At 39.8% G+C, this 12050-nt stretch overlaps 1 protein-coding gene across 4 annotated transcripts in view; it reads right to left on the bottom strand.

The window, feature by feature from the left end:
• Positions 1-462: 462 nt before the first annotated feature.
• elovl1b (ELOVL fatty acid elongase 1b) overlaps positions 463-12050 on the bottom strand; it is a 21644-nt gene continuing 10056 nt past the window's right edge. The window contains exons 2-10 of one of the 4 annotated variants that reach the window (XM_041791492.1): positions 7354-7453; positions 6034-6151; positions 4083-4185; positions 3810-4000; positions 2708-2788; positions 2551-2607; positions 2358-2463; positions 1469-1605; positions 463-1277 (exon numbers count right to left, since the gene is read on the bottom strand). In XM_041791492.1, the coding sequence (XP_041647426.1) occupies positions 951-1277; positions 1469-1605; positions 2358-2463; positions 2551-2607; positions 2708-2788; positions 3810-4000; positions 4083-4161 (978 nt within the window). In that variant the 5' untranslated portion in view covers positions 4162-4185; positions 6034-6151; positions 7354-7453 and the 3' untranslated portion in view covers positions 463-950. The remainder of the gene's footprint in view (positions 1278-1468; positions 1606-2357; positions 2464-2550; positions 2608-2707; positions 2789-3809; positions 4001-4082; positions 4186-6033; positions 6152-7353; positions 7454-12050) is intronic. The other 3 variants (XM_041791491.1, XM_041791490.1, XM_041791493.1) reach the window with 3 other exon arrangements.

Raw genomic sequence — 12050 nt, 5'->3', positions numbered from 1 at the left:
ATGTCTGCTCTAGTGAGGATTATGACCAAACAGTTGTTACTGTAATTCTCCATCAGGCATTCCCTTTGAGTATTTACTGACTGAAAGGATGTAAAGAAGAACTATCGACAGTAAACTCATGAAAATGTCAGCTCACTTCTGACCCTGATGAACCGGGGGGGGTGGGCAAGTCTTGTGGGCGTAGATCCGGTCTGCAGGATTCGTTCTTTCTGCCTCTTACGATGAATCTTTAACAAAGCAGAATGGGGCTCTTGTTTACCTCCTACTTGCTCCACATACTTTGGATGACAAAGACATGAGGCACAAGCAATGTCAATACTTTCCCTCTTTTGTTGCAACACAGCACAATGTCAGCCTTCCTTCGAAAACCTGCCAACTAGAACTGTCAAGGCTTAAAGCATCTTACTCACACAGTAAGCCCTTACATAGAACAGAAAATACAGACACGCAGAATGTACAAGATAATTTAAAAATGGAATTTATTGGCATTTTAATTTTTTAAATACAAGTGAACAAAATTTAGAAATCTAAAGCATACCAATACAATTAGTTGTTTGCTGTAAAACTATTTACAAAAAGTATTTTCAAGTTGGATAGAAACTGTACAGTCATCTGTCCACAGTGGAGTCATGGGGACACAGGGCTCTGGTAAGTGTATACTGAACTAGGCGTTTGCGTGCAACATCAGTGAAGATTACATTTAGGGCAAAACATCTTCTCTTCATACATTGTATTCTGTAGAGGGTTTCCCAACTCCAAGAAACTAAAAAACTAACCAAGCAAATGTGCGACTCCCGACTGTGGAAATCACTGACCACGTCATTTCCCCATGTTTTGCATATAAAACTAAAAAACAGGAAAAGAAACACAGCCAAAATAATCTTTGGAATGCGGAGCACATTTATCAGCTTCACTGGGTCATACTTTTTGGGTGTTTCCTTCCAGATTTCCTAGGCCTTCTTCATCTTGCCAGCGTGAGCGCTGCCATTCTCGTGGCGAGCTGAGCCGTTGGTCGTGCCGTTTGTGGCTCCGCGGTTGTTGCCGCTCTCGTGGTGTTTGCCGTTGGTGTAGACAGCTGTGCCGTTCTGGCAAGGCTTAATATCTTGCTTGGGCAGCCGTTTTCCCTTCACGTAAGCCTGGACCCAGAAGTTGGAGAAGAGCAAGAAGAAGAAGGTGCCGTAAATCCAGACGAGGTGGATGATGATGGGGAACTGGTAGTCGCAGCTGTCCATGAAGTAATACTGAGTAGCATGGAGGGAAACCAGGACAAACTGGATCTGGTGGGAATGAATCAAGATTCAGTCAACACGTACTGTATGTAGAGGAATCTTTCTGCTTTTGTAACACAGCCATTTACACTGCCAAATGCATCAGCACACAAGAATGAATCTAAATACCAATAATAAAGCTTACAATGTGTCCTGATTTCTAAACAATTTAAATAAAGGGGCACATGGAGTACACATACCAGCTGAATGGCTGTCATGTATTTCTTCCACCACAAAAACTTCTGGAAGCGTGGTCCAGCAGCGGCAAGGCCGTAGTAGAAGTACATGATGATGTGGACGGTGGAGTTCACCATGGCGTGGAAAGATCCCATTCCACCTGAGGAGGGCATCACAGCATGGAGCAGAGTCAAACAGTGAAGCCAAAGGAAATCAGACCGTGCGACTAAAATAATCAATGGGTCGCAAAGTTCTCACTCTAAGTTAGGGTGAATATTTCTCATGGCTAGACTGAATTTAGTGCCAGAAAAATAGTCTGGCCAAGCTTTCCTGAAGGACTGTTTAAAGCCACATTATGTAAGAACCTCTATTTTTAGAAACTTGGAATCCCTACAGTTTCAGAGTGCAATTCACTCTCTCACCAAAAACTAAAAGCCAGTCTAAGTTTTGCTCCTGTCTGCCCTTTTCTTTGCCAATCTATTTTTCTATTATTAGACTTTCTTGTTAATGTCCTCACTGATCTCTTACTCCCCCCTTCACTGACGTCAGTGAAGAACAATCCACACTAAGTCAGTAACTTGCTGAAGTTTGTATTCTGCTAGGGAGCTTTGCTACAACCCTGGTAATGCATTCAACCCAAGTAACATAGAGCAACAACATGTGTTCACAGTGTGGAATTTGGGAATGAAAAGGCAGATTATCCCTGTTATATTGCAGGATCAAAATGTTATAAAGGCAGTTTTTCTCAGTTAAAATAGTTGCATTTTGTTGTTTAATAAACAAAAAAGCAAAAACTAAATAAAGAGCATATGGTTTGCATCCTCAGTTACTAACATAAAAGCCCCAACCTGCTATTTTCCCTCAGTTTCTCATTTTCATCTCTTTGTGGAGTTATGATGTAGGTTTACTCACCAGGAGCATAGCCAACTCCCCACCACCAGGTCCAGGGCATGAAGGAGTGGTGGAAGATATGCAGGAATGTGATCTGGCCATGCTTTTTTCTCAGTACAAAGAAGATCTGGGAGAGAAAGGGGACATTGTTTACTTAAAGCCAAAGGAGTAACCACAATTGAACACGAAGAACACTGTAAAAAACGGAACTTACAGTGTCCATGAGCTCGATAATCTTTGAGAACCAGAACAGCCAGGCCACTTGGACCATCTGGTGAGGAGAAAAAAAAAACTTTACCTCGGAAAAATTTCAATCAGTCAAATAATTTTATTCATAAGAATCAGGAACTGTGTGAGTCAGGGAGGCTTACTCGTAGTGCCTGAGGACTGTCAGATGTATCCACTGCATCACATCTCCAGGTATATGTTGTGACCCATCCAGACATCAAGAACTAGAGAACCAGATTTTTTTTTTAATCTTTATAGTGCTAAATAATTTAAGTATGAATCATAAAGTGAGTAACAAAACGACTGTGATCATTTGATAAATTAAACTAAACCTACATGAACACATCTAAAGCCCAGTTTAGACCAAAGATTCCTGATAGAGCATTCAATAACATCGCCGGCGACAGATGCAGCAGTGTGAACTGAGCCATTGCAGCTCGTATCAGGCTGGCTGATGGTGCTGCATGTGATTCAGTTTGTCAAATCACTGATGGCTGTTTTTTTGCCAGCAGGTGAAAAGTAAATTTGTTTTGAAAGGTTATAAATACCAACTAATATTTGCTAAAAGCAGAATATTTACTTTGATAAAACTGTGGTATCAATTTTGAAAATGATTAAATCAATCCTTTTTAAGTAAACCTTTCCCCCATTAGCTCTAAACATCAGCTTTATTAACTAATACGAGAAATTCAAGGCTGTAGTAGCTAAATTTGTGAAAAAAGGGTAATTTCCACTTAGGTCTGAGCTAGAAAAGCACTCTTGGGTTTACATGCGCTGTAAAAACGCAACACCACACTATGATGGTAATAAGAAACATGATGACCTTTATCAAAGGTCATCATCCAGGAACCAAGCAGCCTAATGTCACTCATTATCATGATGAAAGAGATACTGACAGAGGTCATATCAAAAAATAAACTGCCAAACTGTGAGAGAGCGGTGTGCTATCTGCTACACGTCAGTGGACGTGCAGTACTGTCCTTGAAAATAGCTCTATCTCACAACAACTTGAAAAGTAAAATCACATCAAATTGAGTGTCTGTGAGAGTCATTGCAATGGGAACATTACATCGTCTCCCACAGTGGCAGCAGTGGGAACTGGTCCAGTATCAGAATGCTGCAGAGCAGCCTCAGAACGGTTGCAGGTTTCAACTCGTCTCGTTGTGAATCTTTGGTCTGAAATGGCTGAAGTGTGCAGAAAATTAAATGCATCCCTAATTAAAACTACAAAAGACAGGTTCTTACTTCATAGACAATAAATATTGACAGAGCCACTAGCAGAAAGTTGTAGACTATCATGGCCTCCTTAAGCTGAAAGGGCTTGCGTTTGGCCATTATGGAGGGTCCCAGGTACAGTACAAAGAAAAGGTAGCACAGCAATATTGCAGTCATGGGAATAGGACTCTGCATCAGTGGATAACCCTTCAACCGAGGATCTGCCAAATAAAAACAAGGAACCAAATTAGATCATAAAATATTAATCAGTAATCTTTATATTTAACAGGTTGTTTAACATACCAAGTCCTGCCAAGAGGTAGTCATAGATATCCATGGCGTGGGAGCCAAAAGCTTTAATCTCCTGGAGCACATTTGCCATCTTTTATTGTTGTAAGCCAATTATCTGGAAAAAAGAGAAAGTTACAGTTAGTTTGACATCTTAAAGACTGACACGGCAGCAAACCTTTCACCAATCCCATGACAGCCATTCAAAGAGTTAAATATCACTCAAGTCAAGAAAACAAGACTTTGGCCAGTTTATATTTTGCAAAAAATATAACAAAAAGCACCATCTGTTTTTTTTTCCATTTCCTACAGAGCCATATGGTTTAGAAAATAAGTTAAAGTTTCCTAGTAAGTGATGTTCCCCTAAACAAAAATAATACGTTTTCCCTCAAGAACAGATGATGTAAAAACTAGTCAAAAAGCACAGATGTCTCATTCTTGGCAAGAATTTATTTATGTCTGAGTCTCTGGTAACTTAACAAGTAGGAGCAACAAGGATATTTCCTTATTCAGCAGGACTGAAATGCAATTACCATGAGAGAGCAGCTCATCCCTGCCCAAACAAACACTCCCAACAAACGTCCCAGTATGCTTCACCTCAGCTCCAACCCCTCATCAGGCATAGCCTGATATCAGACAGGAGGTGCTCCGGCAAGCTGCAAGGGCATCCCTCATCTGACAGAAAAACAGTACTCCACTTTTAAGACAAAATACCTGAAATGCTCTCCTGAACAAAATCTTATGCCCCCCCTAAAGTAGAGGCTAATCCTTAAACTAAAACCACAAAGACATTGGTGTTTCAATATTTTTTTTAGGCAAACACAAAATGTGTGGTTATTGTGTTTTTGGAAAACTGCCACTGCAAACTATAAGCTATTAGTTCCTCTACAAATAAGGTGTGAAACCTTTATCAGTGAAGTGCTGCAACTTGTACACAGGAATGTTGCTATGGTTTTCAGACCTGCTTTTTTCTGTTGACAAAGGCCTTTCATATCAAGTGTAAACTGTAAACTGTATTGACAAAGCAGAGGACATGCAGGGCGTGGTCTCTAACAACATTGGACCCAAAGGCAGCCATTGTTTGCTTTACGATCTACAATGCTGCAAGTTTTCACCGCCTGAGGACTAAAGAACGGCCCTCCTTAAGCCAATATAATTAAAAGCTAATAATTTCAGACAGAGTACAGGGAGTGGAGCTCTCTCAGGTGCTGCACACACATTTTCAGTCCACAACAAGGATGTCCTCACCACTCACTGCAAGCTGAATTTTAGTTTGAAAGATGCCAACCTGGTTCCTGTACCACTTTTTAAAACATGGTTAAAACAGAAAGTTGCAATGGACTCTGGAAAATAAAAAACAGGACCCTTTTCTCAAGACTATTTCCAGTCTGCAACAGAATCCCTGAAAACGTAGTTTAAGAATGAACACCACAATATCTGACATAACTAAAATGTCCTTAATACAAAGAAAAACTCTTGATACCAAAATGCAGCCCACAGTCAACAAAAACTGATCGTCTCATGTTAATTCCTTTTTTGATTTGCTTTTATATTCAGGAAAAATGCATTTAGCATTCATTGCCTTAAAGTTCAAACAGATCTCGAGGAACAGGCTGACAGTGAGAACTGATTTTATCTCACAAAGCGGATATTCCTCCCGTCTTTGTAGTCAGATCACCCCTGCAGCTTGCTCAGCTCTCACCGCTTCAATTGTTAACCACAAGGCCGTGTTAACACTCTGTATCATCTCTGCTCGATCTCCTTGTTACACTTCCAGGTGATCAAGTTCAAGTTATGACAGCTGCACTCGGCAGCACTGACTACCTTCCTCCTGCCGATACGGTGGACAAAAAAAAAGCAATAAACTGGAGTTTTGTCTTCTTGCAGGCCTCAGTGTTATCACCCAGTGAGCAAATGGTGGTGTTGTTTGACAGATCAGACACAAGACATTTCAAAAAACTCTTACGCAAAAAGCTGTGGTTGTTTTTGAACCGCTGATGAGGCATTTGGGCAGGCGCCTCACATTTCAACAAGAGTATCATCATGTCTGTGGTGAAGAGTCTCTCTTGTTCTGAGGAAAAATGCTGAAGAGTTAAATGGATCAGATGATCATCTGATCAGGTTAGAGGTAACATCTGGGTTATTGTTACACAGTGACCTTGTATTGTGTGGTGGCAGATTGACCACATCATGTGGCTTGAATTTAGTTTACAATAGAAATTCAAAGTGCAAACTGTCAATTATTTTGGCAAGGCAAAGATTGTAGTTTGATCTAGGTTTGCAACATTATTTGATAGTATTTGTTGAAACCAAGAGAGCCACCTTTCTAAGGTTGATGTTGAAAATGCAGTGATATTGCATAAGCTAATTATTGACAAATCCATTTTAATCATAAGACCTCTAAAATCACGCAGCTTCCAAACTTCTGCATGAACATTTATGTGACTCACTTAGGAGTGTTATTTTTGAGTGTAATAATAAAAGTGATAGAGTCAGAGGGACAGTCTTATGATTATGACATTAGTTGAAAAAAAGATACATTTGTTTAACCACAGTCCCAGATTAAAGCAGAAGTCCAGAGAAAAGGAAACTGAATTACAGCTCAAACTATGTTTGAGGTCTCATCACCAGAGACCTCAAGCATATTGTCACCGTTTTTGTATTCCCACACAATTTGGAGCAGCAGTATAAGCTAATCTTTGTTTATTAACTTTAGCAATACTAATAGTAATTCCACAAGAGGACAAGAACTTCCTCATAACTGTGTGAGGGGTCCATACGCCTCTGCTGCCCTATTATGAAGCTGTACACACCAGGCCTACCATTGACAATGACGTGTGTCTCCTCAAAAGAGAATTGCTCTTGATTTACAGCCCTCATATACATCTTGTCTAACATTTCTACTAAAACACACCATTTCCACTGCTGCTCAGGAAACCTTGACGAGGTGGTGGCTGCTTTTTATCTTCCAGGATAAAAAAAAAAAAAGTGGAAAGGGAGGGGGAACATTTCCTCAGAGAGCCGTGTCAATGAATCATAGGGATGGAAAAAAGGGAGCTCACACTCACGAGGCAAAAGTTAATGATGAACAAACCAAAGCAAATGAGTCAAAAAGAAAGATCTAAAAAGCCAGGGTTAGTAAAAAACTTTGGATACTTCATAAAAAAGGGCAGCATAAGATCCTCAAACACCAAAAGAGCAGAAACTTTCCCTGAGGAGAAACCACAAAGCTGTGGCCGACTCCACACAAGTTAGTTCACCTTCTACGCAACACTGAGCAACTTACCTTGTCAAGACTAGAACTTCCCCTTTAAATCATCAAAAACGGCTTCCTCTTTCGCAGTTTGGCAAAGCCTCTCCGTGAACTATAAGGGCAGGCGGGCAGGCTGTGCAGCAGCAAACAGAGAAGACAGCAGAGCAGAGGCAGAGAGAGAAGGAGAGAGAAAGAGAGAGATGGGGAATGAGAAAGTAAACTGACAAAGTGTGACTGGTACAGAAGTCTTCCAAATCCCCGCCCTCCCTGACTCACACAGCGGATGAATAACTAGCTCACAGAAGGAGAGGGAGGGAGAGAGAGCGAGCAAGAGAGGGAGAGAGCAAGCGATGTGTGTGAGCGAGTGTCAGAGTCAGAGTACGACTGGGGTGAGAGAGCGACATGGCCCCTATTTAAACCCACGATGCAAAACTCCTGAAAGTGAAAAGCGCGACTTGCTACCTTGTGACCGCCGCCCTTACTTCTACAAGTCGCAGTTTCCCCCCTTTTTTTTAACTCTCCTGGCCACACCCTCAACCCACTGAAACACACGACTGTGGAGTCGCCTTGTAAGTTTTCTCCTGGGGGTGGGCTGATAATATTATTCACAAGGAGTGGGCGAGAAATCAGTGGACACTCTGTTGTCATGAAGGGGGCCATTGTTACACATGCACTGGCTCTCGACCCAGCCAACACCCAGTAAGCAAAACTGGCTTCCATTTCTCTCTGTTTGCTGAGAGACGATCAATATCACAGCTGAAATTCCTGAAACAAGTCAGGAGAAGTTTACTTTCACCCAAGTTTTCCCTATTGTCTATAAAAGCTTCTCATCTAGGTCCAATCTATCCCACTGTAGATAAATCCCTTCTCCAAATCTAAACATAAAACCTAAGTTTACTGACAGGCACACAAGCATAGCAAACATTTGTAGCTCGCAAGGCAAAAATCTAATTCATCTGAGCTGGGAAGCATCAATAAAAGTCATAAAGCTTGATGTTTACTTAAGGTTGGAGAATAAACCTACCAGTGGAAAAACAATGGTTGCAATGAAGACATGACTCACTTGATTATATTCTAAGGAGGTTTCACGTCACTTGATAGGCAATCACTTACTCGGATCTTGCTGACACATGCAGAGTTTCTATCAAAACAATCTAATGGCAATAACAGTAGGCATTACAATTTCAGCTAATGAATAATTTCAGTCCAAGGTGAGAGGAAAATGGTAGCTACAGAGGGGAATGCCAGGGGAAACCCTGTAGGACCCATTCCTAATTGGTCATAATTTCCATATTTGTGACCAGGACTAGGACTAGGAGCAGCTTTTCGTTAAGTTCAAGGCACAGATTTAAGACAGTAATTATACACAGCCTCAGATGGCTTCTAAAGCATTTACTTATACATAGTTGAACATAAATGTTCAAATCACAACTGGCAGCTTTGACGGATGACATCAGGCTAAAAACCCTCCTCTGTTGCTCTGTATCTGATTGACTGGGCTGGTTTTACCTGTCGCTCTGTCCCTGGGGATGGCAGTAGCAGCACTAAAGTGGTTTTAAGCCCTTCCCCCGAATACCAAAACACACCTGACAACAAATAGATCATCACAGTCTACTATACAGTCGCTGACAGAGCCATCTCAAATATGGTAGTCATCTCGTCCTGTGAAACCAACACTCCTTTTTTACCTTGAAAAAAAAAAACCAGCAACAAGACAAAAGACGTGCAAATTACAAGACGGCTGGTGGTACGGTATATTCCTGAAATGAGATCGTCATTGCAACTGTAATAAAAGGCAAGCATGACTGAACGCTGACAAAATAAGTCACTTATGGAAGCCCAGCTCAAGTTTAAGTTGCATCTTACTACCATTTAAGTTTTACCATATTAAATCAAAATAAAACCAAAGTAAATGTATTGAATCAATTCGGACATACACTACAATAAGGCTTTTATTTACAGTCTTATAACTAGGGGAAGCAAATAAGACCAAACGGGAGAGATGCATTGATTTTGATAATCAGGGAAAATACTAATCAATTTTTCTTAATTCTTCAAAAATTTCACAGTAACATCTTAGAAACTGCATGTTGCTGATCTTTCTTAAACATTTTCATTAAGATCTGACAATGAAAATTAACTGATAAAAAGGCTGGCCACGCACTAGAAAAATTTTTTCCAAATCTTAAATTATGTGAAAAACATGGGAGAACATGGACATAAGGTCAAATTCAAATGGTTTTTCATCATATAATCCTGAGTGCACACACTAGACGACTCAGCCAGGCTGTGAGTCCACTCAGACCACACACCTGCCAACGATCTCTCGTGGTCACGTGACTTCAGAAGAAAAACAAACATGGACATCAGTTCAAGGTCTGGGATTTCAAATGATATATCTGCGCATCCTTACTAAATGGGGAAATTTAGAGTAAAATTATAGTCATTATTGTTGCAAAGCATAACGTATTGATTTTGAGATCAGATTTTTCTTCAAACTATCCACTAAAACCTGCCTTAGATTTTCTGTCTGCTTGCTCTCAAACCTTAACTTGCTCGCTCATATTCACTGCATTGTGAACACAAACAGATTTTAAAGGAAAGTTTGAAAAAAAAAAAATTCAGAGCTCAAAATCAATAGGTCATGCTGTCAAAATGTTCAAATGCGCTCGAGTTGACTTGATATAAAACTACATACTCATAGCTTTCTATGGTAAGTGGCATAACAGAAATTCTTTGAGTTAGTGGAGGATGAATCAGACTCACTAGACTTCCTTGTACCAAATGATGACTGAACTTCTTACAAATAAACTTGCATGGTAAAAATTTTATAAATTCTCCAGACTCAACATTGTCTGTGATTTCCAGGGCATTGTGCCAAACTAAATGAACCTCTCCACTGTTAACAATAAATCTATTAATGAAACAACTCCACCTTGAAATGCAATGCATGACAGCAATATCTAATGTCATAAAAAGATTATTAAACGTTTGCACAGTTCTGCTTAAAATCTAATATCCATACCTGTTTTGATACACGATAACAAAAATAATGTTTTTTTTTAATTACCTAAAAATGCAGGCAAACCTGCCAGTGTATTTGTGCAATATAGGTAGCACTCATTCTCCATTTGGATGCTGCTTTTGGGTAAAAATATGGCTGAAATTCTTCTTTGCTTTAAGGCTTCTGTACTTTACGACGCTATAAATCATTAAAATAACAAACTTTCTTGTTTAAAAAACACATTGTATAAGATTGTCATAACAAGCAATTGCATCCTTTTCTTTTAACTGAACTTTGGAGCCGGTTCGTCCATTATAGAGTTGCTCTACATGCAACCAAAAAACCAAAATAAGAGAATATAGAGACACTCATTTTTTGATGTCATTCCCACTTCCGATCTCCAAGGTAACTGGAACACAGCATTAGTTCTATTTCCATTTAGCAATATGACTAACATCTGCCTAGCTTATATCTGAGGTATTTAGCGTAGGCTTTTTTTCTGTACTCTTGACTTAAAACAAGTAATCATAAAGTCCAGACAGGCAGCAGTCAGCTTGAAGACCAAGTTAATGCCAAGTTAAAGCAGATACTATCAGCTAAATGGATTCCAGTCACATGTCCGAAAAAACAAAACACACAAGAAAGAACACACATTCCAATCAAGCCAACGGGATGAAAAACTCAGCAAAGAGTAAACAAAGGTATTTGTCAGTTCCTGTCCCCTGGGGATGCCTCAGTCACCTAAAGCCTTAGGTCACCACAGTCAAGATACACCTGACGGAGCTGTGTCTTCTGATTAACAGAGATTAAAATGAACATTTAAACACGAGCTTGTCTAATGCAACACTAGGACACCTTTATCCAACAAACTTGTTCTGCCACTCTTCACCTCAAGATACTTTTAGGAGGAAAGAAACTTAATTAAACTTGATCAAGAAAACATGCTCTCACAATGTGTAGGTATGCTCCATGACAACTGCATCTGTCAAATGGTAGACGCACTAAAAGGATCACTCTCCCTGCCTTAAATTATGAGGATAAAGTTTAACAGAGCTTATTCAAGGTGGTCCAATCAGAAACTTTTATACAACCTGCTCGAACCCATGAGAACCTTCAAACATCTGGCTCTGAAAAAATGAGCTACACATAATATTGGAATATGTTCAATGCTTTGATACCACCAAAACCTGTAATTTAATGATGATTCAACAGTATTGAAGAGTACCAAAGCTTTGAAAAAACAAACAAACAAAAAAACAAATGTCATAGTTTGGCTGACCGTGCAGCAAGCAAAATAAAGAGACAAGCATTGGTCCATTAAGAATCGAGGGTCTGTTTTGAGTTTGAATGGTTGTGATTCGCTCACTAAAAGTTTAACTTAGATCCCTTGATATTCAGCACCACAATTCTAGTTGGTTAACCTAATTCTTAATATCTTCTATGAATTTAGGCCCATAACCCTTGTCAAATCCTCTGCCTAAGGAGTAACACAGCCACCCACCACTAGTGGCCACTGTAGCTCCAGTTAATGGCAGGGATATTATCAACACAATATTAGCAGATATGAGTATGTCTTCCATTATACAGCTGATATATCAATTATACATGTCATTAGAATAAATCATTTATATAATCTATGATTGTGCCATCAGGTATAGTTTATTGTCTAGTGTGTCCACTTTCCCACTCCTACCAGCTCCACTTGAAACAGCCTCTTTGCACTGGA

The sequence above is a fragment of the Cheilinus undulatus genome, linkage group 7 (assembly GCF_018320785.1).
Source record: "Cheilinus undulatus linkage group 7, ASM1832078v1, whole genome shotgun sequence".
NCBI classification, from domain to species: Eukaryota; Metazoa; Chordata; class Actinopteri; order Labriformes; family Labridae; genus Cheilinus; species Cheilinus undulatus.
The sequence above is the reverse complement of the archived record's forward strand: the minus strand, read 5'-3'. Positions and strand labels throughout refer to the sequence as shown.